At 44.4% G+C, this 21,118-nt stretch overlaps 1 protein-coding gene across 1 annotated transcript in view; it reads right to left on the bottom strand.

The window, feature by feature from the left end:
* Nucleotides 1–287: 287 nt before the first annotated feature.
* Nucleotides 288–21,118, bottom strand: part of LOC119463749 (myosin-VIIa-like) — a 131,153-nt gene continuing 110,322 nt past the window's right edge. Inside the window, 4 exon segments of the mRNA XM_049655363.1 lie at nucleotides 288–15,951; nucleotides 17,338–17,457; nucleotides 18,489–18,572; nucleotides 20,606–20,777. Coding sequence (XP_049511320.1) covers nucleotides 15,694–15,951; nucleotides 17,338–17,457; nucleotides 18,489–18,572; nucleotides 20,606–20,777 — 634 coding nt within the window. The 3' untranslated portion in view covers nucleotides 288–15,693.

Below are 21,118 nucleotides of genomic sequence, written 5' to 3'. Positions count from 1 at the left end.
AAGAAGTTACTCCGAAAGCTATTTAACCTCACAAAGCCCAACGTATTTTTTTTATAAGCTGAGTTTGATACCTGGTTTCAGCTTGGGAAACTTAGCTCATAGCCCATATTATGTTTGTTGACACGCTGGGGCGAAGTTTCTTGTGCGGATAGCTCAGCAAACCAGTTACGATAATTACTGCACATCTCATTTAAGTTACTTAAGCTTTTTTGTGTGTACGAATGCCCCTTCATGCATGGCCAGACGGAAAAGGTGATGTGAAAGAGACAGACAGGTACACCAGTACATAAATTTCACAAGCTGTTTATTAAGTATATATTTATATATATATAATTATCAAAACACCATTTTCTTCCGTAACGGTGCAAATCTTCACTTGACTAGGTTGCACTGTTCACCAAACCATAGGTCTCGTAGACAGTCTTTTTTTTTTTTCTTCCACCGTTCCCGCAAGTACATGTGACAATGTTTGGCATGCAGTGTACAATTGTTTCGCGATCGTTCTTACTCTATTTTTTTTGCATGTTTCTTCTTGTTCCTTCAGTCCGGAGAAAAATAGACATTGAACAAACAAACAAAAACAAATAGAAAGCAACATTTGCAGCTTCTTTGGAAAAAAGAAAACTGCGCAATATACTATACAGTTTCACACATACGAACGGCCACGTGATGGACACTATCGACGTAAAAGCCTTATTCCCCACGTAAACCACATCGCAGCCGCCCCGACAGAGACGCACACAATTTGAGCCTCAATCCGACGATGTGAATGCCTGCCAGCCTTACAGCAGGGACACAATATCTGTGCGGTGCCCGGCGGTTCAAATTTCTGCTTCTTTAGTTTTGTTTCGATTTCACTAAATGGGAGAACGCGTAGATTGCATTCGTCGTGTTGACCGAGGATTTGGCGTCGGCTTGGGCGTTACTGCGATTTGCGCATATAAGTTTAGAAGGAGCCAGGCTCTGCGCTTGCGCAACAATGTTAGGAAGAGAGAGAGAGAGAGAAGCAGCACAAATTGTGTTGGGGAACGAGACGTACAGGACGTGTCCTTGGGTCACACCCCCATCCTTGTCTATACTCCTGCCCAATTTGCACTGTTTGCCAAGCTGGATTGCCAGATAGATTAAACTTCGAGCGCATGCGCAGTTGCTCTGTGCTCGCCCCGAACGTCCCCCCCCCCCCCCTTTTTTTTTTTGCTTTTTTTTTGCGCGTGTACAAGGCGATCCAATATGAAGGGGGAGATGCTTCCCGTACAGCGACACGCCAATATTACAATGAACGCCCATTTCCCGTTCAAGAAATAAATCTGACCTTGCATTTATGTCGAACACTATAAAAGAGATGCTTCACAAGACCGACTGTTCATGATGAAAGAAGAAATATGTATTTGGTATATGTATCAATTAAGGATGCCCGGTTCGGAACTCTGACCCCGGAAGTACCCGTTGGCTGAATGCACAATGCGGTGTTCTCCTCCTTGACATTGCATTTCCGGTTTGTTCTACTTCCGGTGTGGTGTACGACCTTACTATTCTCTGACACGCGTTCGGAAAGTGAGCGAGGCCTGCTCGCTAGAAGGCATTCGCCAAGCGAATGCGACTACAGCACCAGTACGAGCGAGCAGCGACAAAAAAATGAAAAAGTTCGACAATATAGCAGCACCAGCTATTTTTTGTGAGCAATCATTCAAACCAAAGCGGGACTGCGCTATGTAGAGAAACGGTAGACTATAGTCTCATCTTCGAGGCGCAGTTGAAAATTCGATCTGTCGCTGCAAGCGCGAAACGTTCCGCCAGAGGTCGTCCCAGTCCCTGTCTGTGCGAGCGAGTGAGCCTCTCGTAATTACTGTCATTATAGCGCTACAAATAACACATGTAAACGAACACCGTGAACTACACTACCCAAGCACACACTACCAGCTGTTTTATTGGAGTAAAAAGGTAACTTAAGGTAACTTGACGCTACAAGTAATGACGCCTGCGCATACGTGAACCGGAAGGCGTCACTGCAGTACTAGCCATACAACAGCCACGGCCTTGCATACATAAATTTTACTAGCTATCAAAGAGGTCTAATAACAATTCCTTAACGCGGAACCTTCTCTTCCTGATTCTGTTCCTGATGATGATACTATAAAGAGAGTTCATTTCCAACAACGAACAATGTTATGTCATAAAACTATTCTGTGCGTGAGAAAAAATCACGATCAATTCATTAGTTGTGCCCTTTGGCTGTGACCACTGCGTAGCAATTGCGGCAGTGGCATTTTATGGTTCACTGGAATGGAATAAAACAGTTGACAGTCGAGAGCTTGTGTTTTGCACTTAACTGTGGTTGTTTGTGAGAGCTTTAGTTTTTTTTCACACTAATGAGAGTAATAAGTATGCTTATAACCAACTAACCAACTAGCGGAAACGCTCGCCAGTGCGCATAACATAACTTTACGACTGGTGGCTGTTGTTAACCAAAACTTCGCAACAGGCAGTTGAGAGAAGGCCAACTCCGCGCTTCTGTCTTGAAGATGAGGCTATAGTTTCGTTTTTCTGCAAGACGGCCCAGCGTCCGGGCGCTTTGCACTTATGCGCAGGCGCAGAACAGTGCGGGAATTATCAAATATCTGCCCTCGACAATTATGATAGAGAGAATTCGGTTGGTGGGCGAGACGTTTATGAAAACAGAGCAACGTGACAGACATAAACGTCAATGCAGGCCGACAGTAGTTGACTTGTGACGAAAGTATCTGCGATTTCGTAAACGCGTTTTTTGTAGCAATATTTTATCACACAAGGTGGTCATGAATAACGATGACTGCGCCTCGTGTTACTCCCGTGAATCTGCCATCTATTTCGACCAATTAACTTAAAAGAAACATGTGCAGTCTTTGTCAAAAGAAACACAGCCACTGTTCTCATGACCGCAGCCGTTACTGAGATGTCTGGTCGACGTCCTATTGCATCCCAAAAGCTAAAATTAAATTAGGAGGAAAGTGCAGAACAGTTGTCCTCTCCCATCGAAACTTTAAAACGCCTGACTCACGAGTGCGACGCGATGACGCGACCGGGAATCAGAAATACTCAAGCCCTTACTCAATTCGTTCCTTCCGACAGAGGCTGTACGTGTTATCGCAACATTGTAGTCTTTCGCTACGAAACAAAAACGAAGCTGCTTCAGAAAGTGTGAATTGAAGAAACTTTAGCTTTAGATATTCGTAAAAGAAGTGACGTTTCCAAGACGAAACTTTCTTTTCTCCCCCTTGAAGAGTTATTGCAGGGTAATTTTGCACGTACATATTTGTATGCTTGAGAATAAACTCGAGTAATAGTGAGTCATCTTCGTGACCCGTCTGTACCGCTTGCTGACTGTGTCAACCTTCCGCGCCGTCTTTGTTTAGGCAGCAACTTTTGCGTGGGACGTCAAATGCCAGCGAACTTCGGCGATGTCAAATGTAAATCTGCAGCACGAGCGACATATTTGGACTTCCGTGTTTTACACCATCTTGCCTATTAATATACCTGTAATTTCATCTCGAGAAAAAAAAACTTCTATTAATGGGCTTTCGTGCACAGACCTATGACTCCACGCGTTTCGCCATATCGTCCGCACAAATATAGTGCATATTTCGTACCAAATCCATGCCATTACAGCACCAATAACATGGAATACGTATGAAATTTGAGAGATTGCATAAGCAACGGTTCAGTACTGATGGACTGTTAGATTTATTTGTGTGGAAACATACTTATTAGTAATCACTTGTGGCGGGCAACGCAATTATGTGACAGCTGGACAGCAGCACCACTGCTGAAAATGCAATGATGATATGTGCCACCCGGAACATCAATGCATTTAACTAGAGAACGGACGTGTTTCTCAATATTAATGATAAGCAGCAGGTATTCTGCTAAAAGCATGTTACTTCATTACTTCTCATTATCGATTTCGCGTACAGGAAACGTGTGCGCTAAAGTGAATACGAACAGCAATGTTGTTTAGTGACGCTTTGCCAATTAGATAATCTAGCCCTGCTTTATAAGTAATTATGTACGCCTAGCTCTTCATGCAATCCGGCTGCTGTGAAGAAGTTGGGCTATATGGCATAGGAGATATTTCGTGAGTCTGTTCCCACTAAAGATTATCGCCTGTTATTGAACGTTTTGACAGTGTCGCGAAGGTCAACGTGCGATCGATCTATGGTTCTGCGGCCCTGCTGTGGACACTGACGAGGCCATTATGTCTGACGCCTCTTCTGCACAGTGAGCATGCGCAGACGTAACACTTTGAAGCACTGTTCTGCGCCTACATGACAAGAGCAAGATTAGAGAGCGCAGTACGTGACAGTTCTAAAACACTAAGGACACCACACTGCGCAGGTATGCCTACAGTACAACTTCGCAGAAGAAAAGCAAAAAAAGTAAGAAACTCTGAGCGATTAGCAATGCAATGCCAAAACCCTTCCAGATGCTCGGACACACGGCGGTCTATCAATGAGCTTCGGCGACACTTCCTTTTTTTCTGTGAACAAGCTCCAAATATAATACAACGAAATAATAATAACGAGACACTACTACGCACAAAAAATTTCAACGAAGATTGAAAAGACAAGAACAAAATACGAAAACATAATAAACAGCGTGAACCTGTCAAAAACACATTAAGTATCTATGGCTCAATAACTTAAGGTATAATTGCGAATTTACAAACGGCGTCAAAAGATTACGAATCACGTGATCTGAGAGAAAGCTGAACATTTCTGCAGGCTGGGCACGTAACCTGGTGTTCGGACCTCGAGCCTGTACTAGTATATGCTAACACCATGATGTTATGCGGTCACAAACTGCACTGGAATTCGTTTTCTCTGATCTCGCGTCCGCAAACTTCTGACGCCGACTGTACGCAGAACTGGACAGAAGGACAATCGAACAAAGGATAAACCTGCATAACAAAATCGATGGCCAACATCTTTCCACTGGGTGATAAACACTCCTGCAAAGAAACCCAAGTGCAAGTAACCACAGTCGCACACTGAGCAAGTTTGCATAAGTCTTGCGGGAGAGGGTTCGCTCGTTCAAACATGTCCTGAAGAACGTAGCTTGTTAGTACCATAGGCATAAACTGTACTACGTACCATAGGCATAAACTGAAACGCGAACTGAAAATAACTGCTCAGAACGCCTGTTAGGCGTAATCGCTCTGTAGACTTCTTCTAAGCATAAGGTAGTCCCACACCTGTACTTTTGAATGTCAGAATTAGGCCACTGTTATAAATGCAGGTGAGCGTGGAAATGGAACACCGCATCAGTAGTAGTTTTGGAATCATTCACGTTTGAATTTATGCTGATAGTACGTACAGCCACGAACGAAGCGTGACCCTGGCACAAGCGTTCGACATAAGCGCCCCCTACCGCATTTGTCATTGCGTGCACAGCGATAAAACACACAGTAAACAGTAAACAATGGTTTGGTGACAATGCCATGGCAAGCACAGTGCGTCACGAACATTTTGCACATCCAAAGCGGAACGACGCGCAGTTTGAGCTGTTGTCACTTAGATGCAACCCTCCTAACACCGTTGCAGAAATCTATACCGGTGGCATGACTCTAGCATCCGTCGTCAGGTTTGTTATGCGCAGTTAAGTTTTATTTGGTCAACAAGCAAAACGCCTCGTGCATTTTGGAGCCACAAATTGTAGATCAGAGCGTGAAGAACGGAACACTCCAAACTCGACAGCAGCGCCACCATATCTGGTCGCGAGGCAAAATGCAGATCATTTGGGTTTCCAAGATGGCGTTCTTAAAATATAGTCTTCAAGCAGCCTCTCGCACAAAACTGTTCTGAGCACTCGCGCTTTCAGGTGACGTAACTTGCCGCATCGCGCGTAATCTTTGTAGCAGTCGTTTCGCGTTGGTTTCAACGGCGGATAAACAGGAGGGAACGAAGAAGCAGACGTCAAAGAGCACTTGTGTGTTGTCCACATTACGACGTCTGCAACGTGCGTCATCTGCACTGCGTGTCGTCTGTATACTGTCCAACGTCTTTGACATCTGTACTGTGTGTCGTCCCTTTTTACCTTCCGTTCCATTTCGGCACTTATCCAATTAAGTACACGAAACCAACTAGTAACCCTTCATGTTTCTTTGAAAAGGTTCAGCCAATCACGCTTTCAAATATGGCGACCGCGTGCTCTGCGGTCAGTTATAATTCAATGTGACGGCGCTAAAGTATTGCAGCGTTACGAACAGAATCAATTACATGTGGCACCTAAGCACAAAGCACCCAAGTTTTCGTTTTTTTAAGAACTGCGCATAAAAACCTGCTGACAGCTGCTAAAGCTCAAAACCTTGCGTTGCACGAAAAGAAATGCCTACACGTGAGTATCAGTGCATCTGTGGCCGTTTCGAATACATTCAGCTTCGTCTACGTCGGGAATGGGGCCTCAAGAGACAACGCGACAATAAATATGATATCGAAGCTTAGGTGTATCATTATATTGTCGTGCACCGTCGTCGTTTCAATACTATAGTAGTTATTTACAGAAGAATGAAAAAAAGAAAGAAAAAAGCATCAACAACCGCGTCAAAGCTCTTCGTAAAAAGTTGTGAACACATTTTGTTTCTTTCACCAGACAAAGTGAGCTTGTTTTTTTTGTTTTGTCGATATATACTGCGGCATCCGACACCAGTTCAACTCTCCACATTCCCCCTTACCCTTCCTCCGTCGAACTTTGACGAAAGCGCTTTTTTTTTAAATATAAAAAGCGTGAGTATGTTTCTCATATTCCGTTGCTTGCAAAACACGACACCGAACTTATCTGTGACAACAAACCAGTGCTGATTTGCAGACACGTAGCCGAGCTTTCGTGCAGTTCTAGACCCGGTTAAATAAACACCGCACGACAAAGAATGTTTTTGCTCGTGTGCTCAGTGAAAGAGGATAGAATAAATATATGTACAAGAACTAACACAGGCTTTTTACATGTGTTTCCTCTAGATCCCATTTTTTTAAAAGACACAGGTACGGGAGGGGTCATCACCACCGAAACTGGAAGTTGATGTACGTAACGGAGGGATACTACACTGCGCACGGCAGTAGTACTTGTGGAGAATTATGGGTTAGTTAAGAGAAGTAAGCTGTCAAAGAGGCCAGCAGTCACAGAACCCAAGCAGCATTGAAGTGTTTGTAATTGTCGGGCGCATTAACTTGACGTTTTTAACCAGGCACCAGATGACGTCGAAGGAAGTAGGAGTACAACGTAACTACGAATGAAAAGAACATAAAACTCACCTACTTACAGCTGTGGTGCATTCACGTCCCACCACAAAAATAATGTTCCCCTAATTACAGTAGTTGACTGTACTCAACTAAAGAATGAAAACAAAGTGGCTAAATAAAAAAAAAGCAAGGCAATTTGGTTCTAAAAAACAACAACAACAACAAAAAAAAAAACGGCCAATACAGTTATAAATCAGCAGAGCTACTATAGCGAGGATGTACCGGGTCATCTACATTTAATTAATTGAATACTGCTTCACCCGCAACAGAAACCATAGAAGGCCAGACAAAAGGTTTGAATGGACGTCTGATTAAGGCCCGCCAACTAAATAAAAAGGTGACTTATAGCTACGTGCTAGCACAATCTAACGAATATGCAAATGTAGCGGAATAAACACTCAAAAAATGAAAAACCCACAAAAATACGTAGAAAAACACACAGGAAAGGGCCATGGCGTTCAGCCCAATATAGCTTCAATATTTGTTTTACTTTACAGAAAAAAATGGCCGATATAACGCCTCTTTTAATGAACTATCAATTCACGGGGCTACCAAATAAGCTGCGCAGACAGGAACATATGTAAAAAAAATACACCTAGGAGAAACATATGGACATTCTGTCAGGTATAAATTCAATATTTCTTTTCAGAAAAGAATGTTGGCAATATGGCGCCTGTTTCAATGAAACATTAATGTAGGAGACTTAATTACAAAATTTAGCTTCTATGGGAGCTTCAGTACAAACGAGTCGTTTCAATGAGCGTGTACGGCTCTATAATTTGACAATTAAAACACTTCAAAATGCATTTTCCTGATCTCCCTGGTTACAACACTCCGTGGACTCTTCGGCAGCCTACGCCACGTACAGAGGACACTAATTAACAATTAACTCTGATAAGAAATACATTTCGGAGGCCTGAGGAGTACGAAACAAAGAAGTTTACATTCAAGAGAGCCATACAAAACACAGACACTGAAAGCATTTTCTTAGCATTTTTTTTGTCTAGCGTTCTGTGCCAATAGTGCACACACTGAGATACGATAGGTAGCGCGAAAAGTGTCAGGTGACAGTGACGTCAGACAGGTGCTTCGTGTGGTAGCTACACGCGAGCTTTCTTTGCCAAAGTGACACAGTCAGAACAACGGGACTGATAATAAAATACTGCGGCTTAAAAAAAAACTTGAGATAACGACATACTCGCGATTCTACACGAATATTCTTATATTCCGTGGAGTAACTGGAGGCGGTGAATGTTGGGACTCTCGATCAGGGATACGGGAAGCAACACTCGTGGACATCTATCGTGAACATAAATTCAGCCATACTGCAACGGAAAAGATTCACTATGACGAATCTGTCGGGCATAACGAAACACCAAGATGCAGACCATCGTATAAATAAAAACGGCGTGGTTAATAAAGTTCTACCTACGGATGTACTGCACATTCCACCTGGAAGCCTTTATGTACACATTTACTTCTAGTTAAAACTTTTCTAGAAGCAGTTTCTTGGTTGTGTCATGCAGGAAACGGGCGTACGGGGGTAACTGAATTTCAATCGGACAACGGCAAGAAATATCACATCTGTTCCATCAAAAAACTAAGGGGAATAAAACGCCGTCGAAATTTCTTCGGAGTTTTTTTCCTTCGTGTCATGTAATGCCAAACCTCCTCGCGGTTTCGGAACTGCACCGAATTTCGGCGATAGCCATCCGCGGCGCATCGACACAGAATGAGTGCATTTATATTAAAACCGAAGACAAAAAGTTCAGTCTCACAACCTTTCGACACATAAGCTGTGGCACTGGAATGTATAACCGCTGTCACGGTTCAAACATCAAACATCGCGGAGAAATACTTGGCATGTCGTTTTTTTTTTAGATTTCTTTGTGAGTAAATGTTGTGTTGATATGCTCGGAAGGGAAAAAGATGGATACTACACAGGTTGTTGTTCGCGCAGCACCTCCTGTAAGTCTTGAGCAATAAATCATTCGTTAATGGCTTCAGTCTGCCAAAAGCTGATCTCCCCACTACTGGAAAGACTGACGTGCAAGCTACGAGTATACATCATGCTGAAGACTGAATAAAGAAATCTGGCTAGCATAATGTTGGGCGCTGCACTAAAATAATGATAACGCTCACAAAGATGCAGATGAATATACTCTTACTATCGAGAGATGCCATACGCTTAAGTATGTTCGTTCCGAGTATTTCAGTTTCAGAGATGTCTTCGTGCAACAAATTGTTGCACGAAGACCTACGAACACTGCTGACCCACTTCGTGTTCACTCAAACGAGGGGTTTGTCGCTTTTAGGACAGATGTCGAAAAGCATAGCCTTTCGCATTTCAAAGATGCTTTTCATACAAACAATTTCATACTACTTTCGCAAACAACCAAGATATAGAACATGGCAGCGTGAGTATCCGCAGAAATTATACCGCAGTTTATCCGCATCTTACATACGCGTGAGAGTACCAATCAAGTGAGAGCATAATGGGAATCATATGACCTTCCATAGCTTCCGTACGCTGTGAGAAATCTCAAATGGTTCTACGTAAAATTCATCTGCGCACATCATTCGGCGGGTTCCATGAGTTCGATATGAATCCAACGTCCATTTAATGAACGTAAGAAAGGAAAACACGCATCTTAAGTATTGTAAAGAGATAGTGAACTAAAATGTAATATATTTAAGTACATTGTATTTGTGTACGCCCTAAATACCGACACTAGATTTGGAGAAACGAAATTACAAAGAAGGGTAAACAATTATTCGGAAAATATTTTGCATCATTACTTTACAGCTAAGCTCAAACCATTGTAAGACCGACTTGAAGAGAGAAAAAGTGCAGAGCAAATCAGTTGCACTTCTTGCGTGACAAGTTCTCGTATCACTGCCTAAAAAAAAAGAAGTGTGACCGTAAATATCCGGGTTATGTGCACTGTGCGATACAAATGTGTATGACAGAACGATTAAAATACTGCGTACCAACGTGCCTGGTTACGTCAAGCTCTTAGTAACCGTGTCGGCACCAGGAAAATAAGGAACGTAGGTATATACCGTTATACAGGATGTGTCATCTAGTTGCACAAAGCTGAACCAAGAGGAATTGCAGTAGGTTATAGTTTTTGTTCTTGCCAATGCTGTATATATGCTCGGCCCGATGGGCGAAGTAGACCTATGACACTTATCCTTGCTAGAGACTGGCGTGAGTGAAGTAAATGAAAATCTGTACGAATAAATAGACACTTTGCCTATGCACTTCTGCTTACGTGTCCACGCATGTGTGCAGTTTCCAAGTTCTGTACATGTGTCCAGTTTTCAAGCAATAACTGTTAACAGAAGTAATTCACAAATTTCGCTCTGGGCTTAAGAAAACGTTAGCAAACCATGCGAAAAGCCTTTATACAAATTTCAGTGACACACATTTACAGCTTTACATGCCGAACTGCGAAACGTTCGGCACTGCGGAAATATGGTTCCTTTGCGGTATAAACTTCTGTGTGTGTCCCCGTAATTTGGCGCAACGTCCGATGAGAGATTTCTTTTTGGCACAGTTATTGATTCGAAGGCTTCGATCTCCGCCGTCCTTGAGTTTGTGAGATGACGCGTAATGAAATTATATGAACACCGAAGTCCGCCATGAAGAATGCATCAAACCTACCGCATGCATAAGGCTACAACTAAACTATATATAGCTAAGGGCTACTCACAAGAAGACGAGTACTTTGTGCAGAAAACAATCTACTGGAACACCGTAAGATTATTGCCCTAAAGGCAATCTTCCCTTGCCCTTGCTTGCACAACCGTAAAACTGCGAAATAACTCACGACCCTTGCTACGGCTCTGCCCAAAGCCAAAATCTGAGCTTGAAGCCCTGGAACTTCTAAAGAAACCAGCATATCGCGCGTCCAAGGACAGGTCGGCGCGAAGCTGTTCTCATTCCTACTAGCGAGTACCGCAACGACGTCGTAGAAAATGAAACCACAACTTTCATAGCTATACGCTTACAAAAGCGTTAGGACGACGTTCCGTAGATTATTCTACTGATTCAGGCTTTTAGAAACTCTACTGAGTGTGAACGCAGAAGACTGTTCTAAGGTGCTCTCGAGAGTGCCGTCACTGTTTGCGATTCATTGCCATATGTAAAGTACTGTGCGGATATGAAAATCTATTTCTCCCCCATCTATTTCATCCTTTATTATCTTAAGTCATCAAGACACTGCTAAAGCTGTAATAACGCCGTGCAGAAGAATGGGGTGCGCTTGCTTGAACAAACTGCACACCGTACAGCCAAAAAAGTCCCAACTTTGAATCTTGCTCGGAAAGAACAAACGTTCCCGCCGGCACGTGGTCGAACGTGTTACCAGACTGTGACGTCAGCAGTTGCGCTGCTCACTTCTTTTTGCTTTCAACATACATGAAATTAGACCAAGTACATTATCTACGTTTCAGACGTTATGCTGGCAAGTTTGTTCGAGCAAGCCAGTACCCAAGTCTCGTCCATCTTTGGTTCAATGTGGCAGGGAACACTTGGCATTCCAGCAGACAAATACTGACGCAAATTCGGGCCACACTTGTGGGGTGAGCCAGAAGTAAAGCTACACGTTTGACATGTACATTACGCCGGGTATTGGACTTACCGGAAACAAAGCCTATTTATTCAAACTCGAATATGCATATATAAAAAAATGACGACTTGAACTACGGTTTTTCGACTGTTAAAAATTGCGAATTGTTTACTGGCTTTGTTCATTGCACCGGAAAAACGTGGTCACGGGTATATGGCATGAATTTGTGTTTCAGTGGTATGGCTGAAGGTGCAATGTTACCCGAAAATTACACTCTACGGACCTGACAGCTTTCTGGTCGTTTTAGCACGCAGGACTACTCTATATGTCAGCAGCAATCTGATCATTTTCTACTCAGAGCCACATTGACATCTTGACATAGAGACCCGTGGCATACTTAATGTGCGCAGTAACTCCAAGCCGAGGGACTATTCAGGCGCCATCTTTTAAATCGCTATGAAATAAAAAAAGCAGCATTAGCCATAACTTGTAGCCATATTTGCGACTCACCCAACGGACGACAATTAAGCAATACACTGTTGCACTAAGCAATCACCTGCTAAACAAAACTTGTTTTTGCCTTCACTTTTTGCTACGTACATAACGTGCTCTCTGTCATATTGAACCAGGTTGAACATGCCTTTTGGCGAAACGCTCTAACCGCGGGGTACGTTGCTATTTTTATCGCTCATAAAAGTAAAAAAATGAAAAAAGAATACTCGCAATTGACGTAATATTTACATGTCGACACACTCTTGGTTGAGAAGCACTTGCCGAGAAAGTTGAGCCACCAAGAGAGGTCACAGCACTGCGCTCACAAATTCCAGTGCCGAAGAGCACTTTCGTCCGAGGAACATAGGAAAGTCTTTAGTGTCAGTGCAACGAGAAAGTAGGCCGTCTGGCCGTTCTCCGCTCATGCACCGTCACTACATTTTGAAACCTATATGCATATGCATTGCACACTTCTACAAGGATGCTTCTTGAGCATGAAATTTACAGTGGCAGTCACGTGCTAGTTGAAATAAGAAACAATTATTCCAGACTAAATACGGCTGCGGAACTAGTCATCGTCTGAAAAAAAATACAACTAAGCAGTGGGACTTCGAGTTTCACGTTGTTGTGAACTACGTTTAAGTAAGGACCCACAAAAAATAAAGACAGTGAAAAGGCTTGAGACGAAAAAGAATTTTGCAGGACAGGGCTTGCAAAATTCAGGGCAGAAAATGAAACTAAAAGAAGTATTTTTGGAATAGAACATTCCACTACAAAGCTGTTTCCATGGATACCGTAACGTGAAAAAGAAAGTTTAGGACAATTTTTCATTCGTGTGGCACAAAATTATTCGGCGATGTTGTATGTGCAGCTTGAGGAAGATCGGATGGTCTGGTCTTTTTATCTAGAGTATTTTTATCTGATACTGTCATATAAGATGAAATATAATTTAATTCCCTTTTCATTTGGAAGTATGCGATACAGAATTGTGGCCTCACTCAATACTACTGACTTGAGAGTTGATACGCTCCTGGCGGCAAAGCGTAGAGGCAAAGCCTTTATGACGCGTGCGCCCCGAACAATATAAGGTCACCTCAACTTGAGCTAAACTGTAAAATGTCTGTGTAACAGAGCATATTTTTCGCATTTGTGGAAGTTCATTTGATGGGGCAGTGAAAGTTTTCTGCGCCTTCGATCAGCTCGGCCATTAGAAACGTCATATTGGCACGACGTGTGCCGACTGCACCTTAAGTGAAATGCTCGTTGATATTCGAAGGACTGCATATACAAAGCTAGCTTTTCATCTGCTTGATTTCAGCAGCGTTTCTTCACCAGACGGAGTAGACGCGCGCAATAAACTCGCAATTAATCACCGTTACCTCTGAATACTTATGCAAATGATTCACTTAGCAGTTTCCCGTCGCCCTCGATGATCAGGAATGCTGACTGATTTCTGATCAGAGAAGCTCAGAACCCCACGTTTTCTTCGGAAGTTATACACGTATGCGGTGCTGTCTTGTTAACTTGGAGTTCCAATTATGAAGTTGTGACCTCCGCATACGACCTCTGGGGATGGTCCCTAAGACCTCTCACAACTGGATGGCAGCAGTGGAATCGACCAACGCCTCATAACTGGTGGCAGCGGTGGGGTGGACCAACGCTTACATCTGACTGGATGCCAGCGCTGGGATCGACCGACTACTACATGCGCAGGCGTTGTACGGGGGCTCGACTCATTCGAGATAAAGCGGTTGTCATTCGAAACTTAAGCCTGATGTATGTGTGTTACCGTTACCTTATGTGCACGATGCCGAAACGTGGCTAGCAGTAGTAATGCTGGTGACATCTTCTGACGTCCTGTTTACGCAAAAGTTGCTTGTAACGTAACATGTTCACTCGCAAGCAAATGTTTGGAGACCAATAGTGCCATGAAAAAAATATTTTTGCTTCGTAGCCTGGTTATGTTGGCTGAAATGAAGTGGTACAGCCTACACGCTTGTATTCGAGCTATGCAATGTCTTCAAGGAATTTCACATTACAGAGTATCACTAAAAGTGTTTCGCTGATTCCATGGGCTCCAAACTTTTACTCGCCAGTGTGCATAGTGTCATTATACGACTCTTATCGAAGAAAATTACTAGCAAAAAATTCACCCTATTAGTATTTCATCACTGCCAAAAGTTTTTACGCCAACACATAAGTAAGAACACAGTCAAACATCGAGGTATATATGTGTGTGCTACTATAATATGACGTCACCAAAAGTACTATTCTCAAGACTGTCGAATTCCGCCAGGTTACAGACTGTCATTTTTCCTCCTATTACTGGACACGGGTAGGGGGGTCTAACTACGCCCTTTCTGATTGGCTGAAACGCAAACACGGCGGAATTCGACAATAATATCTCGGCATGATTATAACTGCAGCAGGTCAAACCAAATCTCTCAGAGTGAACCACTGTCGATCGAGTGGAATTTAAACATCGCTTTCTCGTTAGTCAAGGCATGCGCCATCCCCACGCCGGCATATTTGTAAACACACTCGAACTGAAACCAGACGATGCAGCGCCGCCCGAGCAAAAAAGGTAGAGCTTAAATGACTCATATGCCACATATCCTCATCACCAATCATCTCGTATGATCATATGAGATGGCATACTGAACACATATGGTTAGTTAAACGAGATTACCGGACGTGCGGTATATATGGCATATGAGATTTAACTGGCAGGGCTAGATCCCGTATTGTCGTGACACGGCCTTCGAGATTGCGGACACATGCAGCCCTCTGCCAAATCTCGGAGGCCGCGCTCACGCATTTTCTCCTACGGCAGAAGCCGCTGAGCATTTCGTCTGCTATGGCTCCACTGAAAGGCATGTTACCGTCGAAGAGAAGATAGGTACGTAGTTCGAATCCCTCGCGGTTATGTTCGGGGAGATTTTTTTTTCGCTTCTTCGTTCAGCGACAGAAAGCTATTTCACTTTTTTTTTCCGCCTCTGACCAAAACCAACCCTACGATTACACTTATTTACACATCTTGCAGGGTGTGTCATATCCCTAGGTCCAAGGTACCCCCCTGAGTACTCCTAGGTCAGACCATAGGATATGCCCGATTCGCGATTAGCGAGCCAGCCACGGTAGCTTGAGATGTTCGGTAAGTCGGAGCCCCTGACCCCTCCAACGCCCCGAAGTCGGCGACTGATAGGGTTTTCTTTACACAGCACCGCAACGACATCGAAATCATCGTCTTACCCGCTCTTTGGAATCGTGTAGCCAACTGAATTCGTTGGTACTGAGCAGTTTTGCGCGCAGTAGTACATATATACCCCGAACTGCTTTTGTGCCTCTAAAATTGCTTAGACGAAATCCTCGCCGACTAGCAATGGCGGAGGCGGTTTGTAGAGGATGCTGACTGGCCGAGTAGTCACGGGCGGCGGTTGCGGCTCCGACCCCTGCGGAGTCGTCTCCTGCTGGGCGGTACCGCCTAGCCCTTCCTGGGCGGCGGCGCTCGCATCGGCACTGATATGCGGCGTGTGCCACATTCTCTCCGTGGGCTTTCGCTTCATCTGGAGCACGTTCGTGTAGTCTTTGATGAGGCCGGCGATCTGCAACGCCTGCAAAGTGGAGCCCAATGACACGCGAGTTCAAGACATGTTGAGAGGATGGCATTTTGTATTAGGGGGGACCATATCCTTCTATATAGTACTGATGTGCCAGCCGCATGAACCACACACACTGATGTAGTCTCCCAGGGCGCCACTCACGCAGGGCGAGAATAAGCTCGTTTAGGGTAGGGTAACGAGAAAACCTTGGGTGCGATTCTGGAAATTGTCGAATTGGCCATTTTGTCCCCTCTGACTTGGCCCAGACATTGTCGAATTCACCATTTTGTCAGCTGTGATTGGCCCAGAAGGCTGCTACGGCTTCTCTGATAGGCTCAAAATGCCGCCATTACAGAACTTGCCAATATGACGAAATTCGACAATGTCCGGAATTGCACCCCTTACCAGTGATAGTTAGCCCAACTACCTAACACCATATAGTTTCGTATTAAAATCACTGGCGAGAACTGTGGCGCTGTGATCAGTCAGTTGCTATGGGAATGACGGGTATAATACATCAATTATCCTAATGTTTCTGTTTGTGAATTCAGATGTTCTTGTCAAGTTTTTTATTACGCTTTAGCTTTCTAAATGTCCAAGCAATCATGTTTGTTTTTCTAAATGCATGAAGGCATTCGCAATCAATGTTGATTGCTGCATTTATAACGGAATGCTTTGTTGAAAACAGTCAATTCCCTAAGTCACATACCCGTTTGAAACCAGAAGGATGAAGTTTAGGCGAAATCCGTGTACTACGCAACGTCCCCGAGCTGGCTGAAGCGTTTTGTCGACACAAGCGCCATATTTCCCTCTAGTGAATTTTGTAGGAAACTCTATGACGGCAGCAAAGGAACGGAGCCGGTGCACGGCGAAAGTTGTCCAGGCTCTAGCAATAAGCGAGACACAATGCATGGCGCTGTCGCAGTGGACCATTGGCTCGCACGCTTTCCGGAGCTACTGGGCAGGCATTGTAAGAGTATAGGAGGCTATGGCCTGCAATTCCACCTCTTTTACTTTTCGGCCGTCTAGGCGACACTTCGTACGCTTCAGACGATGTAAGGCACACAGGTAACAGTATTGGGATACCTGTTGCTGGCAGAATGACGAAATTGTAAGTTGCGCTTACATTTTATTGAAATTTGTAGATTTTCAGGCAGTATTTATAACATAGTTTGAGCTATTATTCAACTTCCTACAATCAGTATAATATTTTGCTTTCTCTCTCAAATGCAACAAACTCGATCCCGTGCAGTTGTCGTAATGACAGAGTTTCTGCGTTTCACATGCCTCAGTATAGCGTTGGCCCCCTTTCAAACTTATAAGGCGCGAATCAAGACGTTCAAGGCGCACACACGACATGCGACAGTGTCACAAGGAGAGTTTGACAGGGGCGCATACCTGATTGGTAGTGAATATGTACTTGGCGCCCTTCTTGCCACCTCCGGTGACAATCATGAGACTGTTCAGGGATGGGCTGTAGTTTATGATGCTCTCGTATTCGCAGGCACACAATACATTCTGAAAGACAAGAAAAAGAAAAGTCGAGACTTCAGAACAGGACGCGGAAAGAGTACCTCGTGGAGATTTAAAACTTTTTGAAGTCTCTCGGACACTTACGCGATAAAGTATCATATGCATGGTGGGATGTTTATCACCATTTTAACACTCCTCGCATTGCGCTTGTACAGATAAATAGGCACTAAAGATGAATATTAAGTTAAGCTGTATTAACAAACTGCGCTTGCGCAATAGCAAAACGACCATAGCCTTGGCAAGTCAGAAGATATTAAAAAAGAACGAGATGCAGGTGGCGACGCCACCGTGAAGTTCCTGCAACAGCTCTTCGTGACGTCATGTGTTCCGACAGCATCCACCCTCCTTAGCAATAAAAAAAATTAAACTGCATTGTAAAGGAACCAAGGACTCGACATAGAATGTTCTGAGAACTTTACCTGGCGCCAAGAATGGCCCAAACATGAGAAGAAATACCTTGAAATATGTGACGTCACACTGACCTACAGGCGCCAAGGTTTTGGGCGCGAAACTCAAGATATAAAAAAAGCTTGGCCTTCACTTTTCAGATATAATTTAAAAAATTTCCACATCAAATTAATCCAATTAGGGTTTTTGAAAGGTTACTTTGTTTCAGAAAAAACACTCATTCACTGCTCCCAGGTAACCAAGTCATCAATTTAGCGCATTGTGTCCCACATCTTAATGATGTGTATCCAGCACGTGCCCATTAAACTAATTATCAACGTACTCCCTCTCTCTTTCTTTTTGCGCACAGCCCGAAATTAGAATAACCTTCCTTCTTTAACATAGCTCTCGCCACCGACATTTGTCGTTTCAAAATTTCTCGTCACGCCACCTAACATGACCCGCCATTTTTCTTTGGGACCACTCCTCCGTGATGTCCCGATTCTTGGGACATTCGAGGTATTATGAATGAATAAAATAAATCAGTTTAAACAAAGGTAGTACTGCCTTTTCAGTGTTCACTTAGGAAACGTTCCAGTTAACGACCAGCGCGAAGGTGTCGTTCTCACCCGTGTGCGCAGCTCGAGCAAGTGCACGCCTGTCTGGTCCACAGCGAACCACAGTGTCTTGGGCCAGGACGATGTGTAGGATTGCTGAAAGTAAAGAACATAAAACATAAGACCGATGCAGAACGACGAGCTCGGTAGTCTGGGCTCAGCCGCCGAGATCGAAACAGTGCGCATGCGCATGAGCCCGCGGTTAAACAAAAACGGCTGAGTGAAGCGGTTTCTAAACTGTAGTCGAAACTCTATTTAACGAAGTAATGACCACGCTCGAATTATTTCGTTAAATCGGGAAGTTCGTGAAACCGAGAAATGGATGTTTCGGTCCTTCGAAATCTAAAATTGTAACGTAGCGACACCCAAAAGCTACCGCGGCATTGCATTTGCCGCTAACCCACGCCTGTGCGTGTGAAAAGTCCGCGAGGGCGGCCCAAATTGCTTGTGCGATGTGCGATGCAGGCCAGGTAGACGGTCACGTGAAGCTATGACCGGCTGCCGATATGCCGTGACGAGGGCGCCTAGACGTTTTAACGCGACAGCTTTAGAGCGCACGCTCGGTGAAAAAGCCGTCTGTGTTAAAATTAGAAATAAATCAGCGCTTTTTTTACTCACCTATTTCAAGAAAAGCTTCATTAAATTGGGTTTAGTTGCCATTAGTTTCGTTAATTCGGATTGATGACAACGTTGGACCCTATGGGTACCTGCCGGGGAACTCAAGTTTCTTCGTTATATCGGGAACTTCGTAAAATCGGGTTTCGTTAGCTCGAGTTTTAACTTCATGAACACTGCCAGGTCCACGGGCTTGCACTTGGGTTACGGACGCCCATAAGTTTTATCACTGAAACTATATCATCACAGCTAGATAGGGAGAGCTCACAACCTTCGATTCATCATCATCTTTATCACACCATAACCGCCACCACAATCACCACTACCACCAACCACCACCCCTGATCACCTAATCAATATTCCCTGCAGAACAAAGGCCTCGCCCCGAGATAATTTCAACTACTCCGCTTTGCACCAACTGAAACCGCTATACTCAAGCAATCTTTTCGATCCCATGAATCCATCAAATGTTTTGCTTCCCTGTAGCGCATTTAGCATGGCTCGATACATATTCCGCTATTAATAGGCCGCTGGTTATCTGTAGTCCTCTTAAAGACATACTGTAACGATCGACATTCTGGATCGCGTAAAAAGCCTAGTTTAAGATAGTTAAGAATCTCATCGAATTTAGTGCAGTGGTTGCCGAGAAAAAGGATTTCTCCTATCCCATGTACTTTTATAGAAGTTCCCTCGTAGAGAGGGTTAACAGGAAAACTACGCAACTGCAAGTTCTGCGGCTTTGTCAATATTACTTTAGTGGTATTATATACTACTCATAACAAATTTAGCCGAAGCGAAATTTTGTTGCAGTTGGACTCAAATGTAAACTATTTTAGGTGGAAATCTAAGAATTCAGTACGAGCCCCGGCCACAAAACCACACTGAAACTGCCCTTTGTGCGTCTGCGCTCGAAAACGTAGTTTCCGAGAGACGCCCACACGGTGGTAGGCGGGATATTGAAAGTTCGTCTCCACCGAGAGGTCACGGATGGCACATCTGTAATAGTTCTCCTAGGGTTGGAGAGCGATGTACATATCTGCCGAACAGCAGCGAATTGGTATTAGCTTGTTTTACAAAAAGGACCGTGCGACGAAGGACGAGGCGACAAACAGGACACGTGTCTACTTGTCTTTGTCCCTCGTTGTACACTCCTTTCCCTAATTGTACAGATTTGCCTCCTCGGCATTCCTAGGTTGTCACCAACTATAGAGAGCCCGCTGAGCTATAGCTACACTCGCTAGTATTGTAGTGTTGAACGTTGCTGTAGGGGCCAGCTTCTAATGGCGGCCTGCCCTGACTTGGAGGCATTGATCACCTTCTGCTGGCCAGCCCTTCCGACTGTCGCCTATGTAAAGCGATGCGCTGAGGCTGGGGAGAGACCACGTGACAACGGTTGGTCGCTAAATTCGCGATTGGGTGCATGTACTGGCGACCTTTTAACTATACTCCTCTACGCATCAAGACTGAACAGACTACCCGCGTTTGGACCACAGTGACGTCCACGTGACACTGACCGTGACCTCGAAGATGGTGGCGCGGTGGAGGGGCCACGACTGGAGCAAGGCGAGGAAGGCCCGCTTGCTCTCCTGCACATTCATGCCGGCCAAAGCCTGGTGCTGCGTCACCACCTGGTCGGCCGATATCATTTTGAGCAGCCGCATCGGAAGACACTGGGCCATCACTTTTCTGCAAGCGGAGAGATGGAAAGAAATTCATGTCCACACGTCCGGCGGTCGTCACCGCTTCGGTCTCAGTGGTCGCCACCGCTCCACGCTCCGTGACTCCACGCTATAATGCAAATCTACATTTCTGTAGCCCATTCGGTCCCAGGCATCACTTCGGAGCAACAGTCGCGACCAGAAGTTCAAGCAAAACTTTCCCGTCCTGCGACCGTGTCCTTCCGCCTTCACGCAAACTCCTCAGAATAGTGCCACAAGTGCGTTTACATTTCCCTGGTTGCATTGACAGAATTATTATTGTTATGGCCCTCGCCTGAGACGCGAATTCGCTAGCGGTAGCAACCTATA

Source organism: Dermacentor silvarum, chromosome 9 (genome assembly GCF_013339745.2).
Source record: "Dermacentor silvarum isolate Dsil-2018 chromosome 9, BIME_Dsil_1.4, whole genome shotgun sequence".
In the NCBI taxonomy this organism is placed as follows: Eukaryota; Metazoa; Arthropoda; class Arachnida; order Ixodida; family Ixodidae; genus Dermacentor; species Dermacentor silvarum.
This window is presented reverse-complemented; position numbering and strand designations above follow the sequence as displayed.